Source organism: Fringilla coelebs (assembly GCF_963513975.1).
Source record: "Fringilla coelebs genome assembly, chromosome: 3".
Classification (NCBI taxonomy): domain Eukaryota; kingdom Metazoa; phylum Chordata; class Aves; order Passeriformes; family Fringillidae; genus Fringilla; species Fringilla coelebs.
The window spans coordinates 89,120,172-89,137,578 of record NC_140030.1 but is presented as its reverse complement, the minus strand read 5'-3'; the positions used below and the strand labels follow the sequence as shown (position 1 = coordinate 89,137,578).

At 37.3% G+C, this 17,407-nt stretch overlaps 1 protein-coding gene across 1 annotated transcript in view; it reads left to right on the top strand.

Moving 5' to 3' along the window:
- Positions 1-2,553: 2,553 nt before the first annotated feature.
- The window catches only part of DYNC2LI1 (dynein cytoplasmic 2 light intermediate chain 1), a gene marked incomplete at its 3' end in the record, with an annotated part of 48,708 nt that continues 33,854 nt past the window's right edge, over positions 2,554-17,407 (top strand). The window contains exons 1-12 of the mRNA XM_084202931.1: positions 2,554-2,610; positions 3,406-3,532; positions 3,924-3,958; positions 4,327-4,396; positions 4,475-4,563; positions 6,663-6,849; positions 9,251-9,319; positions 10,622-10,699; positions 11,240-11,316; positions 11,670-11,740; positions 12,181-12,278; positions 13,457-13,549. Coding sequence (XP_084059057.1) covers positions 2,597-2,610; positions 3,406-3,532; positions 3,924-3,958; positions 4,327-4,396; positions 4,475-4,563; positions 6,663-6,849; positions 9,251-9,319; positions 10,622-10,699; positions 11,240-11,316; positions 11,670-11,740; positions 12,181-12,278; positions 13,457-13,549 — 1,008 coding nt within the window. The 5' untranslated portion in view covers positions 2,554-2,596. The remainder of the gene's footprint in view (positions 2,611-3,405; positions 3,533-3,923; positions 3,959-4,326; positions 4,397-4,474; positions 4,564-6,662; positions 6,850-9,250; positions 9,320-10,621; positions 10,700-11,239; positions 11,317-11,669; positions 11,741-12,180; positions 12,279-13,456; positions 13,550-17,407) is intronic.

The window sequence follows — 17,407 nt, the reverse complement described above, 5'->3', positions numbered from 1 at the left end:
TAAAGCTTTCATACAATCCATAAGTTTAATGGGTTTTGTTATTTTATATTTAAATTTTGTTTAAATTTGAAATAAAAGCATTTATTTCCCTATGGAAGATGGCTGATAGGTATTTGGTGTTGAAGTTTCTTGTCAGACCACCAGTTTTCCTAGGTTTTAATGGTTTCTGAAGGAAGAAAATCATTCTTGTGTAAAGGAATGCACCACTTAAAGCTTTAGGTAGAGCTTTAATAGTCCATACAGCTTAGTGCAATCCATTATTTTGAGTTAATTTTAACTAAGATGATAAGTAACTCAGTAACAATGAATTGGGGGGGGGAAGTTCTGTGTGTGTGTGTGTTGTTTTGAGTATTTTTTACAGTTTATTAGGGCAAAAGAAACACAGAAAGTTGAAATATAAAATACCAAAAACTCCAATTTAAATTCCAGATTGAGTTTCAGTGCATTTACTAACTGTACATACTTTTACTGTGCTCAGATCTGTACTGCAGCATCTTCCAGATATGCCACCTCTGAGAGTGAGTAAATCACTGTAAAAATACCTTTGCTTTTTATACTCTCATTGTTGCAGTAATGCCTGCATAGGTCATAGTGCCAGGAGCAATTCCTACCATAGTTTTGCTGTCTTTGGCAGAGCAAGAGCAGCTTTGTCCTGGGATTTTACTACCTCTAGATGCTGATTACAGATCAGCACTGGCTTCATATATATATACCAAGATATCAGAAGTGTTCTGTTGAACTGAAATTGATGAAAGAAATGCACTTAGACAGACATCAGCATGATCTGCACTACATAATTAAGCTTCTTTCTGGATTTTAATTAGTAAGACCACAGTTTCCATAGGAGGTTAGCAAATTTCTAATAATTTGCATCCAAAAACCTGGAAGTAATTACAAACGAAAAAAAAAAGCTATATAAAGGCTTCTGGAACTGAAACTGAGTGATTATGCAAGGTAAATTTAGAAAAAAAAATCTTATTTAAAGAATGAACATTACTTAGAGTCAGTGTTAGGGTAAGGAAAAAGGAACAGTTAAAATGAAATCTGAGTTAATCATTATGAATGAGGCCATTTTCCTGGCTTTGATCAAACAGGTAACTGAATTATTTTAGTCAGGTCTTTCAGTCTCCATTCTCTCAAGATACAAAGCAGCTCCTCAGCTACAGAAGAGAGCTGTAATTGCTGTCTTAGATTTTGGGCCACTTCTCTGTAGGATACTTTAAACTTGTTGGGTTTACCTACATCCCATGCCCATTTCATACTCAGGGTCATCCTGCTGTTTTACTGCACCCTTTAAATCCTACTTTCTAATCCAAGCCCACCATTTTTAGACTAGATTTTAAATAATCTTATTTGAAATAATCCAGCCCCTGTTTGTTACAGTGTTTTACTTTGTATGCCCTTTGCAACTACAAAATCACAAAAACCCAGAATGGGTCAGGCTGGAAGGGACCCCAGCTGGTCATCTGGTCCAACCTCCCGGCTCAAGCACGGTCATCCCAGAGCACAAGGCTCAGGATTGTGTCCAGTTGGTTCCTGAATACCTCTGGTGAGGGAGACTCCACAGCCTCTCTGCACAATCTGTTCCAGTGCTCTGTCACCTGCCCAGTAATGAAGTTCTTTGTCATGTTCAGGTGGAACTTCCTGTGCATTAGTTTCTGCCCATTGCCTCACCCTTTTGCTCAGCAAAGCCTGAGGAGAGCCTGGCTTCTGCTTTCTGCCCATTGCCTCTTGTACTTTTGCTCAGCAGCACTGACAGAGCCTGGCTCCATCCTCTGACACCTCCCTGCAGACACTGACAGACACTGGTGATGTTCCCTCTCAGTCGCGTCTCCTCGAGGCTGAAGAGGCCCAGCGCCCTCAGCCTTTGCTCCTGAGAGAGATGCCCCAGTCCCTCACCCACCCTCGTTGCCCTCCGCTGGACAATTGAATAATTACACAATAATTTTTGTAAAATAACTACACTTACTGTGTGTTACACAGCAGGTTACAGGCAGCGGGAACTACTGAGGCCTCGTTTCACTCCCCCCGCTGGTAACAAAGCTCACTATGGACCATGAGTTTATCAGGAGCCAGGGCCTAAGGCCGAGGTCAAGTAAGACTCCGGGAGGTGTTGTTTACTTATCCCTGGCTTCCTGCACAGCTGCAGTGTTCTGTCTCCACACAAGAGCGGCTACAATCGAGATCCCCCGAGCGCCCTCACACTGCCACCGGTACCGAGGCGTGGGAACCCTGAACACAGAGGCAGCCGCGGGTCCCGGTGCGAGGAGCCCGGCCAAGAGCCGGCTGGAGCCGCCACACGGCCCCTCCCTCTGAGGGCAGCCACGGGTCCCAGGGCAAGGAGGCCGGCCGAGAGCCGCCCGGAGCCGCCATACGACCCTCCCTCTGAGGGCAGCCACGGGTCCCAGGGCAAAGAGCCCGGCTGAGATCCGGCGGGAGCCGCCACACGGCCCCTCCCTCTGAGGGCGGCCGCGGGGCGGGCTGGGCCGAGCGCGGGGCCGGTACCGCCCGTGCCCCCCGCCTAGAACTACAGCTCCCGGCGTGCCCCGCGCCGTTCCCATGGCCACGGGCAGCCGGGCCCGCGCCCCGCGCAGCGATGCCCAAGGCCAGGTACCGGGAGCCCTGCCCGGGCTGGAGACGGCGGATCGCTCCCGCTGCCCTGGGGGCAGGGGAGGACAGCCTGGAAGAGGGAGGGAGGGAAGGAGGGCTTAAAACGGGCCGTTCCGGCCTCTACCCCTAAAGCGAGGCGGGGGACTCTTGGCCCTTGTCCGGTTGCTTCTGTAAGGGACCCACAAAACCGGGGTCTGGAGGTGGACCTGAGCACGGGGAGCGCTCGCTGCCCTCGCAGCAGCTTCCCAGCACACCGAGCGCACGTCCGGAGCTCTCCCGAGCGCTCCGAGCCGTGGCCGGCTGCAGAGGCCGGCAGGCTGCCCAGGCTCCTGCGGCAAGCCTGGCACGCCACGCAGCCTTCTAAAGGTGGCTCAGCGCCGCGCTGGGCTGCCTGGGGAGCGCTGCGGTGACCGTCCCCGGAGGTGCTTTAAGGAAAGCCTGGACGTGGCACTCAGTTACCACTGGACTCGGTGGTGTTTGGTCACAGGTTGGACTGTGTGATTTCAGGGGTCTTATCCAACCTAACAGATTTTGTGATTCTGTGATTAAATGTACCCCAAAAAAAGCCTCCCGCTGTACAGCTGGAACGTGCTAAGTATGTGCCACAAGTGACTGCTAGGGTTATTGAGGAGTGTTACTTCAGCTGGTTTGAAGCATTTCGACAAGCAGAGAGCATGTGATGTGAAATAATAATCTACACCACAATAAGCTTAATTTAGATGTTTTCAGGAATTAAGGCCTAAGGTGTGTGTTTTCTCTAATTATTCTCTTCTTACTTTGTTTTCTTCCAACTAGTGATACTTTATGGGATCTTGCTATAGCTGAAGTGGAGAAGAGAGAAAATCCTGATGATGATGATGATGACGTCAAGCGAGGGGAAGTTTGGGAAAAATCAATATTATTTATGGGAAACAAAAACGGGGTAATCTAAATACTGTACAATTCTACACTTTTCAAATATAATTTGTGTCAGGGAAAACATCTCGTATTTTCATATGTTAAGGTTCACTTGATTTTAAAGACAATATCTCATGGTCTCATTCTACAGAGGTCTAATTGATCACTAATGTCTGTTTTAAGTACAGTGTTCATATTACTATATTTCTCATGTCTATTAGTTTATACTTATAAAAATGGTAGAGTAACTTGATTCTGACTGAAAATTGGACTTGAGTTTCCACTATAAGGCTGCAAACAGTTACATGCATTTGCAGTTTTCTGGTATTTTGTTATTGGAATGTTAAATGAATTTGACTTAGTGATACAACTTTGAAGACAGTACAGTAGAGTTCCTCTTTGTTTTTAATTTCCAGGGAAAGACCACTATCATACTGAGATGCCTTGAGAGGTATGTGTTAAATATTTTAAAGCAGTTTTCAGCTGTAGATTTAAAAACAGTCATATTGTGTGATAATTCATAATGCATGTATGCAGATGTGTTCTGTGACTGGTTGATCACTTAGGAATGAACTTATTTTCCTTCAGTATAACCTCTCAGGTGATCCTTTCAGTCCTTCTCCAGTGTTAGCTGAAATGACTAATTTCTTTGGGTTGGGGCTGTCTTCTGTACCTGACACCTCCTGTCTAGAAGTGTCTTCTCTGTACTGCTATCTGTAAGCCAAATTCTGAACTGACTGATAAATACCATTCAGTAACTGTAGAATTAATTTCCTTTCTTTAGAAGATCTTGACAAAATTCAGTTACTTTTCCTTTAGGGAAGAGTCTCCAAAGCCAACATTAGCCTTGGAATATACTTTTGGAAGAAGAGCAAGGAGACACAATACAGTGAGTATAAAGTATAATTTATCATATGTTTATATATATACACACACTTAAAAATAACATAAAGAAACTCTTTTGCAGCCTAAAGATGTAGCTCATTTTTGGGAATTAGGTGGTGGAACCTCATTAGTGGAACTCATTCGAATACCAATCACTAGCCACAACATAAGGTAAGTGTAAATATTACAATTCCAGAGTTAGTGTGAGCTTCCCTTCAAAATTTAGGAATCTCTAGACCTTTTTTTTCTCTTGTGAAAACCTCTTTCAAAGTGTAAGATAGAACATTTACGGGGTTTTGCTAAGAATCCCTGTAAAACCACGATGCTTTGCTTTGATCTTCGTTTTCATGCTTCTCTCCTAAATAAATTCTAAGTAATCTCAACAAACATGGTGGAAGTTGGTTGGCCTTAAGTAGATAGAACAAGAAATACAGAAAAAGATAAGACATAATATCTTTATGCTCAGTGAAGTGCAAAACAACAGTTTGGGGACATATGAAAAATAAAATCTTGCGTCCTGCTTCCATGTGCACACATAGATGCTCTTTCTGGGACTGATATTTTAGGGTGAAAAATAAGGCCAAAAACTGTGACAAAAAAAATCTCTGGATTTTTTGGGAAATGACCTTTTAATGAGAAGGTCATTTCCCAGCAGACAGATGACATTTCCAGGAGGAACCAGAGCTACTGAAATTATTTGAAAACAAAAGGAAATGGAATTTTTGATTAAATTTATGTACTTTAAAAAATTCCATTTAAATAATGGATAGCATAAGAAGAAATGCATAAAAAATTGCATGAGGAAATGACAAGGTGATAGGGGGTACTTTTTACAGTTTTTTTAATTAAGGAAGATGAGAGTTGAAAGGGGAGAAAAGGATCAAAAGATAAGTTTTGTATTATGATGTATTGCTTTATTTCATTGGTATTGAGCTTTAACTTCTGTGGGGAAGAAAAAGGAGGGATATCATTTTTATCAGGTATATTTTCTTCTGTTTTGACTACTGAGATAATGCCATTATTTGCTGAGAGACTAAGACAGAGAGAGAATAAAAATAAAACACTTACGGCATGTGAAGCTCTTTGTCTCTAGAAGAGCTTGGGAGAGAAAAAATTAAGTATAATTTTTCAGCCCCTGACTAAATTAAATTAATTGAACTCTACCTCCATCAGTCTTTTCTTCCTTTTTTACTGATAAGAGATTTTCTGATGTGGAGAATCTTAAGATTGTTTGCTGGGATAGCAATGTTCTGTGAGAACAATTCACTTCTGTTCACAAGGCAGTATTTTAACATGCCAGTAAAAATTCTACTATTTCAACAAATATAAGTGCATTTTGCTGGTTTTCTCATCATTGTACTCAAGCAATTTGCTTATTTAAAAGTTCCATAAAGTATATCTAGTTTCATCAAGAGACTTTTCACCAGATTTTCCTTCCCCACAGCATTTTAAAATGAAATCGAACACTCAGTTTGATTCGTAGCTTTTTTAATACCACTCTGGTCTGGAATCCCCTTTTTCAAGTCAGGCTAGAATGAGATAGAATGATGGCAGCTATTCAGATTACTGCATTTGCAATGATCTTTACAGTTGCACTTAAATGCAGCTGGTGTTTTGGGAGGCAGGGTTTTAGAAAGAGAGGACTTCAGATGTAAAAGATTTCTCATCAACAATTCACCTTTAAAAGTCTGGTAGTAGCTAAGGATGTTATGAGTACTCTTCTCTGTTTCAGAAGACTTTTCTCAGGCATCCATTCAAGGTTCCAACAAAGTGTCACAGTCCATGACACACAATATTGTCCTTAACCAGGTTTTCTTCATTTCATACTAGAAAAGAATAATGAAAGTAGGGAACTTTCCTAGGTATACAGGGAATACAGGTAATAGTTAGGAAAGATCCTAGGCATTGGCTAAGGTTGCTTGGTCTGGGGTTGTAGACTTATGAGATGGGAGGGATACATAACAGAAGAAATCCTCAGTCATACAGGAGGGAACTACAGGGCTGAGGATATTTGCATATTTTACTGTTTGAAGACAGTCCCCAAAAACAATGCTTGATTGAAAGTTGCCAAAATAATAGCTCAGAACAAGAGACAAGGGAAAGGTTTCTTCAGAGTGCAGAATATCTCTAAAAGCCATCTTGCTTTGCTGTCACATTTAATTCTGTCTTAGCAGGTAGATGTTCACATTTGTAGTACGGGTGTGGTTTTGTATGAAAACGCTGACTGCCTCATGCACTAAATATGTGACCAAATAATGCCTATTTAACAGGTCATTTGCTGTAGTTCTGGTACTGGATCTCTCCAAACCTAATGAACTCTGGACTACTATGGAGAGCCTTCTGCAGGTCACCAGGAACCACGTAAACAAAATTTTAACCAAACTAGAAAAGACAAACCCTGAAGTAGCTGCTGAAATTAAACAGAGAATGTGGAACAATCTGCAGAGGGATCACCCTGTAAGTTACTTCTAATATTTTCTCCAGATGTCACAGGCCTTTATACAGTTAAAGATAATGCTTTAGAAAATCATAAACAACTCTTTTAGATTTTTATGCATGACTGAAAATCCATTTGATGTAGATGAACCTGTTCACTGGAAAATTATAGCAATTTAATAAAAATTCAATAAGAGCAGAAACAAGGAAAGAAGGTTTCTTATATCTTTTTGTTAGATATCTAATGTGATTGTTATGGCATGTTACACCAATCAAAAGAAATAGTTTTAGAGTAGCAGTTTGCTTTTTTTCCCCCTCATCTTTTAAAAATGAAGATGAAAACTAGAATGTACAAAAGTCATCTAGCAAGAGACTAGCTGAAGGTACAAATTTAAGCAAAGAATATAGTTATAACAGCCATCAACATGACTATATACTTTGCATTTATTTAAATGTCTATCACAAACTCAATGCCTTTTGATAATCTGACAACTAATTAAATTATAAAGTTTCAGAAATGTTAACATCAGTCCTTTAAACATAATTGCTAACTAAATCTCTGGAATAGCTAAACTAGATTATGCGCAATAGAAATGAAAAGTCATTGTGCGTTAAACCTCTGCAAATGTTGTGTGTATATAATGCATAAATAAGTATTCAACAATTCAAAGACCTGGCATGTAAATCTAGTTACTGTAACTTCTATAAAATGCTTCCATACAGCAAGTGCTTGTAGAGCTCAGAAATTTAAAAGTAACTCAAAATATATGAGAAAACAAGATATGCAGCTGCTCTGTAGATTTAGCGTATGGGGTTTGATATTGGGATTCTTTTGGTTTTTACTTTTAGAGAAGGTAATTCACAAAAAGATAACACCTACATGCACAAATAAATGGCAATAAATTATGACCACAGTGTCTAGTTTCATATAGGGTTTTACATATCAGAAAATTGCAAGCTTACTGCAATAAATAAAAATAATAATGGTATTACTTGTTAAGAAAACTTGTTATTCTTGCACTGTAGGAAACACAATTATACCTTCTGAAATAAAATTTCTGTTTATCTTCCATTATCAAAGACATCAATAATGCAAATAAAATATTATATTACCTTTGGTTCTCTTTTTACTTTTATAATTGTTCATAGTAAAATTGTGTCAGTTTATTAGAAGAAAATACTATCTTTTATAGTCAAATTAAATGATAGTTTATGGAGATCTTTATGTGCCTTTTAATGACAAAACATATTATTATAAAGAGGAATCAATTAAATATTTGTATTTTTAAGGGTTAAGATATATTTCATCGGCCTGGCTAAAGAATTATTTGCAATGATGATAAAACATAATTGCAGACCCTGTTTAAAAAGACTGAATGTATCTAAACTACTCCATTGCAAAAATAAATTCCACAATCAAAACATGAATAGAGTTCAATATGCTCGTTTTAAGGTTTCTGATGTTATCCCAAGTTTCTCCTCTTAGTTATGAAATGAAAACCTTTTTTTTCAGTTTTATATTCTATATAGTCTTTTTAAGTTGTGATAGTTTTGCTTAAAGCTTTTTCTCTGACAGTGTATGAGTGAAGCCATTATTTCTCCTCTCCAAGCAGAGGATTTTCAGTATGTGCAGCTCCTGTCAACATTCTGTCATTTAACCTGTCTGTGAAATACCTGGGGTTAGGAGGGAGCAGTTGGACCAACCTCTACTACAACACATCTTTCTTGCACTGCTGCAGCCAAAGCAGCTTGAAAAAATAATTGCTTGAACACACAAGGGGATTATTTCATTTCATATGGACTACAGCAAACCCTTCCAGATCACTTGAGAATTCTTGTAATTTACTTATTAAAATTTTTATCCCACATTAGCTATTTAGCACATAAATCTGCACTTTTAGACCTGTTTTCCTCTTTGTGCTGATATCAAACATTTGAAATTCACATTAAATGTTGTTTGTTTGGAAAACAGAATGTGAGCAGGACAAATGTGTGACATGAGCAAATGATTCAATTTATTTTTCTTGAGATTTTGTCTGCATTCTTTTAGATTTTATCCAAAGAATGTGAATGTGTCAAAAATCCAGTTCTACTAATGCAGCCAGGCAGGTGTTCTATGATTACATGAGGTTTTTCCTCTCTTCCTTTCCCATCTAATAATGTAATATATAGTGTAAACCCATTTATTCCACTAAGTGTTCTTACTGCTCAGAGGGATTACTTCCTGACCATTTAGTAAGAAAATGGGAAAATGGTAGAATATAATATGGATATTGCAATAAAGTTGATTCCTCCACCTTAAGGTTTGGAAAAACCTTGTCTTCTGTGACAAGGTTTATTTTAACCTCTTTCAGCTGCTTTAACAGTTGCAATCTTCTACAGTTTGTTTACAGAGCTTAACTGTCCTATATCTTTTTAACAGGACAGTGCATTAGTTGACCCTTTTCCAATACCCTTGGTGATAATTGGAAGCAAATACGATATTTTTCATGTAAGTAATACTTAAGTAACTTTTTCATAATTAAATTATTCTCAGTAAATATTCTATATGCTAAAATGTCATGAACATAATAGTAATATTTTGAAGTAAAGTGTGGAAAGCCAGTCTTCTACCACCAAAAAACCAAAAACATCTTTCCATCCAATTAAGGAAGGCCTACTGTCATTCCTTCACAAAACACCCCCAAACTGATGATTTTTGAAATGTACATAGAAAATACTTCCCTTTTTGGTCTGCAGCAACTTGTGTCTCAACAAGAAAACACCATATGGATGATTTCCTTTTATAATGAGAGAAATCCAGCTCCACATGTCCCTTGTGACAGCATCTGTAAGTTTATGGCAGTGAAAGAGTGGTGTATCTCAAGTCAGCTATCAGATGTTTTTTTGTAGTTGTGGCAGCTTCAGTCTAGAACTTCTTTTAAAGTATTTCCTAAGTTTCTAGAGACAAGTGAGGAATAGCATCTTTTATGGAGGAGAGGAAAGAAATGTCATACTACTGCTAGATTGTCTCCCAGGACATAAAAATCTCTAACGAAGGTGTACTCACTGCACTTGATCATGAGAAACTAGGACAGTATGTTTGATTTTTAGCAGTTGTGCTGGCAGCCTGTGCTTCTCTGGATGGCTACACAGTGTACTTGATACCTGGCTGGCTTGCTAAGTTACTGAATTCTTAATTAATAAGGGATTTGCCTTCTCTCTTACCAAAGTTTTATGGTGAGCCATGACTCCCTTAAACTACTCTCATATAATAAGGACAAAATGCCAGCCTGATTCCTTTGGGGGTCTATGGATTGACTCCTGCAGGCATCACTGGGACCCATTTTCACCCATTTTATCCAGGGACCACCATCTGTATGATCTTAAACAGACATGGATGAAAAGGTATTTTGATGCACCTATCCAGCATGTACCCAAAGATTTACTTAAATATTTTCACAAAAAGAAAAAAAACATTCTTCCAGTAGGCAGCATTTCTATTGGTAAAAAATTAAAACAATATCAACCAAATAAATTGAAAATTAAATGTGCATTCTCAATTTAAAAACTTTTCCTAGACTAACATATTGCCTGAATTAGGCGTCATCTGTAAAAAAGAAACAAAGAGAAATTGTGACATTTCTTTTTGGAGTAGGCTGTTACTGATTCTGTCTTAAGATATAATTATGCTGACAGCTGAAAGCCTTATACACTGTAGCTTAAGTGCACTGCAGTTTATATAAAAAAAAGTTCTAACTGTAGTATTTTAGGTTTTTTTCTTACATCTGTGTTCCACTATTAACTTTTTCAGGAGTTTGACTCTGAAATTAGGAAAATAATAAGCAAGACACTTCGATTTGTTTCACATTATTATGGAGCCTCATTAGTGGTATGTATTTTCACTTTCTATTTAAGAATAGAGAAGATGAACAATATTTTTATTACAAAACAGTATTTTTACAAATAGTACTATAAAACTCCTAAAGGAAATGGGATTTCATTGGTTTTACAGTAGCTTTCTTCATGAGGCTATCTGTTGAACAAGTCACTGTACTGGCAGGGATGGATGGACATGCCTTGTGAGCAAACAAACTACACAATTCCCAGTATCAACAAACACTAAATGAAAATAGATACCTGTTAGCCAACTTAGTTCTTGCATTGAGTTTACTGCATCTTGGGCAATTTTTTTTTTTTTTTTTGGAACAAGATAAGAGAATGGGCAAAAAGTGATTGCCTTAGATTGAATTAGAGAACTGGCCCTTTTGGTAGAAGCATGAACTTAAATCAAGTGACTGAGCTTTCATAGATTTAAAATCATTGGGGTCAAGTATTAATTAGAAAGGCTCTATCCTCTTTGTAGATGGCAAAATGCAATATACCTATTATGGAACTTCCTAATGTATATTTTGTTTTCTGATTCATTTAGTTTACCAGTAAATCTGAGGCTCTCCTGCTGAAAGCCCGTGGTCTTATTAATCACCTGGCATTTGGCTACGATAAAAGGTAACGTTATTGTTCAATTATTAAATGTCTTGCTCAGAGCATAAAATTACTTAATAAAAATATTTTAATCATAAAAACTTTTTTTTTCTTAAATATTATCTCTGAAAGATTTTTGTTCACGGATTTGGATTTCTGTGACTCAGCTGCTTATGTCTGCTAAGAACAGTGATAACTCCTTAGTTTTGATCCTCAAACAGATGAATGAAAAATGTAGTTGCCACTGGAATTGAGTACTACTTTATTTACATGATTTATATGTAAATCCCAGTAAGACTTAGTCTTGGCTAGAATAATGTTGTTTTTTTGTTGATTGCTAAATGCTTACTTGATACATTTTCTTTTTTTCTGTTTAGCAAGTCTGTATCAGTGGATCCCAGCAAACCTCTCTTTATACCAGCAGGCCTGGATTCAATGAGCCAAATAGGTTAGAACATTTCCTGTTCATTGTTTGTTGCTTAATTCTTTTGAAAACAAGAGAAACATTTTAAGCAAATGGATAAATTACAGCACATCAGCATCAGCTTTAACAGATTACTGAAGGAAATAGCTTATAGATTTTAAAATCATGATTCAGTATATTACTGAGAATTATTGTGCAGTTTGTTAGGAAGTTTAATAAAGTCTCTGGACTAAGTAAAACACCAATAAGCTTAGATCTGAAATAAAATAAAATATTTTACTATTATTATTCTACAAAACCTCTCAGCCCATTTCATGGTAGGAGATCAGTGGTATTTTCAAACTTGTTGCAGCTTGTCAGTGTAGAAGGTAAAATACTAAATTAGATTGTTTATTATGCAAAATTATTCTGGGATTTATGTTGTTATGACAACACACTTGTCTTATGTGTGCTGTGATCCTCAGGACCACCACCTGCCTCTGACAGTGATCTTGGAAAGATGCGTGCCAACACGCCTTTGGAACTATGGAAAAAAGTATTTGAGAAAACATTTCCTCCCAAGGTAGGGATGTATGTGCCATGCATACAGCTGCTTTTCTTACAGAATAGCAGCAATGTCCCTGCTCCTTTTTGTCTTTCAAGTCCACTGACTGGAATTTCAGTCTCACTTAGCAGTTCTCTTTAATACATTTTTAAAAAATAAAGGCTTGTATGTAGTAGTGCTTCTACATCTTCAGTCACCTTTCCACATTTGGAAATTATGAAAGATGCTGTTCTCAGTATAAAATGCCCCAACATGATAAAGACTAAACTTCTCAGGAACTGTAGAGAAGTGTTAGTTTTCATGTAATTTTTCCTCATAGCCTTTAAAAACACAATAAACAAATGTTTCCTCCTGCACCTACTCCTGAACTCCCCCTGAAACAGCTGGAGAAATGAATACACTTCTCATCTGGCAAGCTCCATGGCTGTTCATCAGTATATCAGTCTAATTAAAGATTTAAACATTTGCCAAATAGATTCACAGTCTCCTATTTTGGTTCCACAGCAGGCTTTAAACTTTGAAGCTATTTTTATGCATTGCAACCCTCCTTTTCCATTGCCTCACCTAGGAAGTAGAATTCTGCGTTATTTTATTCCATCACTGGTATTATTGCCTTCTTGCTACTTTCCATTTGATACAATTAAGGAGAAATGTGCAGGATAACATTTTAAAAAACCATTCCTCATTTGATAGTTTTTCTTACTATTAGTGTACTTGCTTCTTTGGTATTCAAGTTACAGTTTGCTCAAGGCTAGGAAATTAAAATGGAGATATTTGGCAAAGACAGGAATCAGCTTCTCAAGTATTGAAGTAATGCTTCTGATAACCAGAACTGAATTCTAATCATGAGTATTAAACAGTTTATCAAGGGCAACCTCAACTGTGCCCTAACATCATGGACCAGAAAGAATATTTTCATTTGGATGCTCAAGAATAATAACCAACCACCACATAAGAATATTTCCTGCCCTTTAGGGCAGGAAAATCTAGCTGCACTCTTATTTTTTCTTCATTTTACTAACAGTTGTTTTTTTAACTAATTTGTGTCCTGTAGCACAAAATTGTTCCAGAAATGTAAGCTTCTAATATATTTGTATACTTTAATACTTTAAAAACTTCAATTTCTATAGTGTCACTTTTTCTTATTAAAAGAAAAAAAATTCTATCATTTGGGGTTTTGTCTTTTCTCCTTTTAGCGTTTCTGTGATTTACAAGATACCAAGGACCCTGCACAGGATAGTCAATATGCTGAGTATGAAGTTGATGTCATGAGAGCTCAGAAAAACCAGGTGGGTGGTAATTCTCCAAATGCTGTTCACAGTCAGGTATTTCAGAACCACCAGCACTGCTGAACTAATAGTATATACTCAAACCTCCCCTTTTTGCCCTTAAATAATTTCAGCTTAGGAGCTGGTTGTGAGGGTTTTTCCCCATTGTTAAGATACTAAGACAGTAGACCATTGTTAGATCTCAAAGTTTTTGCTCTGAGTTTCTTTAGAAATTAAGAATTCAAAAATTCCCTCAAACTGTACTCTAAAATTAACTCACTAAAATAAACTTTGAAGCTTTCTTGACAATCATTTCCTCAATTCCTCACTCTGCACTCATTTGAGTGTTTACTAACAGAAAGTGTAGAAAGCAATATCCAGATCTCTGATGGAGACTCCCTACTTCTTTCCCCTTCAAAACTTACTTAAAGTAGAAAGGTACTGAGATGATAACATTTCTAACTTGAATTTGCAAGCTGTGGACATTTTGTCTTAAATAGAGTGAACGGAATTGTTCCACAGAGTGATGACATGTGGCTTAACCCCTGAATTCCAGGAAAGAACTTTGATGGGGAAAGGGTCTTCTATTTTTTATTAAAAATTTTGAAGTGTTTCTGCCTTTCTCTAGATTAGGGAGGAATTAATTTTATAGAAAAATTCTGTGGCAAACTAGGTGAAGGTTAAATGATTGCTTTACAGCTAAGAGTATATAACATCAGCTGAGTAGCAGTACTGTGTATAACAGTTTTCACCTGTATGGGTTTGTTCATAGGTATGGGTCTGTTAAAATCAAACCAAGATTTATCCAAAGAGTAAAGCAATTTCAAAAATCCCCTGCAGCCTTTGAACCTGCACATTACCTGCAATATCCTGTTAATGTAGGTATCAGTTCTGAATTTCTGTCACATCAAGAGCATTCTTAGAAATCATTAAAATTTGTAAAGCAAATTTTGGAATTTATAATACAAACATACTCAGTATAGCTACATATCTCAAAATAACTATATAGTGTACTAGGTTTGTTATTTTTACATAATAATGGGTTGCAAAAGAAGATACTGGTATGTATTGATTAAATCATACAGGAAATTATTAATTTTCTGTTTTTAAACAAAAGAGACAGGCTTTTAGAATCTTAATCTGTTCAAGGGCATTGCAAACCATTATAGCTTCTTTTTGTTGGACTACTACAAGTAATATGAGCATTAAAGAGAAAATTGCTTTTATTATCTGCAGTTATTTCCTAAGTTTTTATCACAAAGTTTAAGTTTTACAAGATTATTTGCACATTAAAATGTTTTATAGTAAGAATTTGAATTGCACCAAGCTAGAAATAGATATCTAAAAGAAAAGAACTCTCTAGTTGCAGCATTTCTTGAAGTGTCCTTCAGTTTTCCAGTTCAATTGAAAGCAGCACAAAAATCATATTTTTAAAGCAACTTTTTAAATTCCTCATGTGTCTGACATTCCTTATAGAGTCTTATGGTACCTGTTGCATAGGAGGACCAGTATTTTAAGATGGTCAATATGCAAGGTGTTGCTAATGAAATCATGGGACCTGATCTAAAATTAAAAGTATCATGTGATGACAGTGAATGTTTTCATGTTATCATTTTTCCGGGTTACTTTTGGTTAATTAATGTTACTTTGGACTACAGATGATAGCCTATTTGCTTATTTATCTCAAAGATAAGCGTTAAAAGAAAAAGAAGCACAAAACTAGCAAGGGAAGCAATACACAGCCCCTGTCACTGCATCTGATAGAAGAACCAGCAATACCTGACTGACTCAGTCCTCATCAGGACAGCTCGATAACACCGTAATAGATTTAGAGATAACTGTGGCAATAATACAAAGTTTAAATAAATAATTTCCAACTTTGTAATTTTGATTGAAGGATATGCCTGCATTCTAGAGAGTAAAAGATTGAATTCTGATTCTTGAGTATAAAGTAAAAAAACAGTTTAAAAAAAAACCAAGGAAGTCCCTGGCTGACTCCAAAGTACTGTTAGCCAGCATTTATCCAAGATGCTGCTTGGCTGTAGTTTAGAGTCCAGCTCATCAGCTTTCTGACATAACTGCGTTCTTTTAGACCAGATTATTTTGCCTCCTTATTATTTTCAGAGTTAACTATGAGATGTACCACTTTCTTTCTTAACATTTTTGCTCTGGAAAGCTCTCTTGAGGCTGTCTTTTCCTCACTGTGTCATTCTTCAATATGGAGCACATCTCTCTTTCTCAACTATTCTGCATAGTTATTAGGCCTTAAATATCTAGGTTTTGGTCAATTCTTCATACATAAACCACATGGCAAAAACTTATCCTCTGTCCATTCCCTGTTAGCTTTTTGGCTTTTGATGCTTTCAGGTCACCTTAATTTGGTTTTTAGTACACACATAACTAGAATAAGAGTGAGATCTTTAAAAATAGTATTTCTGACTAGAGCTACATGTATACACCTGCATCAGTGAGCACCTATGGGCAGCATGAAAGTCTTGTTCCTTAGTTCCTTCTAAATGTTTGTGGCAGTGAGAGCCTGGCACATGGGAATGTCTGTTCTCTTTCTTTTAGAAATGCTCTCTGTCACAGATGTAAATACTCTAAGGTGTCTTTTTGAAGGTTTTTCTTTGTTTCCTGTTATGCCTTCACTGCTAATGCTCAAAATAGGTGTTTGGACATTTTGTTCTGGACATTTGACTGCAGCTTTATTCATTGATACAACAGATAAAGCTCAACCTTGAGCTCTATGAACTGGAGAGCCTCCTACTCATGTGCTTCAGAAATCATGCAGTGCCAAAGTTCACAGTGACTGGTCCTTGTTACACAGAGCTATTACTTCAGGGGTTTGGTGCCAGTTCTAGCTGAAGCCTCATGCCATGAAGTGAGGTCAAAAAAAGTAGATGCCTGGTGCCATTTGGTGTCAGCTAACAAGTCAGGGAAGCAGATCTTAACAAACACAGATATAATTGTTAAGACTTCAAAAAGTCATAAACACAAGAATATTCTACATCTCACAAAGAAGAATAGTTGCATTTCCCCTAAAATTGCAGCAACCTAATCAACTCACAACCAAATGTCACCTCCATGTCAGATCTGCAGCTGACATGGGGACTGTGCTGGCCAACAGACTGAGAGCCATATTTTTTTCAGCATATTTTGCTGACATGATCATATTGCTGAACTTCAGGAGACCATTTCAGTCGCAGTCCACAAAACACAAGATTTCTGTGCCATGAGCCCTTGGTCACACCAGTATTACTGGGCAGAGAAATATAACAGGCCCCTCCCTTAACCTGCATAACTGAGCAGTACTACCTTTCATTTTCTCCACAGAAGGATGTGCTAGTCTTTGTAAGAGAAAAAGTTATTTAGCATATTTACTTAGTTGCCAAGAACAAGCTTTCTTGTTTTCACATGAAAGCATGTCCAAATGGGTAAAAAAGATTTCATTTTTAAACCAAATTAAAGAGCATTATTAGAGCACTGTTATTAAATTTTCTACTAAAGTTTTTGTCCTTAAGATTTTTAATTAGCGCTTCAGTACTTGGTTGCTTTCACCATGTTCCAGATTGAGGGCACTTTCAGTAAGAAACTGCATGAAAAGGAGAGTTGAAGCCATATCAGTCACTCAGAACAGAGGAAATGCAACAATTAAGGCTTTTCCTACAATCTTAATTTTTCCTTGTTGTTTGTAGACATTGTAGTATTGTCTTTAATTACATGATCATATACTATTTTGCTGATGTCTCAGTTCAATTGTTCAGTATTTCTTTTCATCATTCTTATTCTTTATGTACCTTATTTTTCAACCTGCCATTCAGACACTTCAATGAACACAAAAGTATTAATTTTTTTTTTCTCTGAGAGTGTGTGGTAATG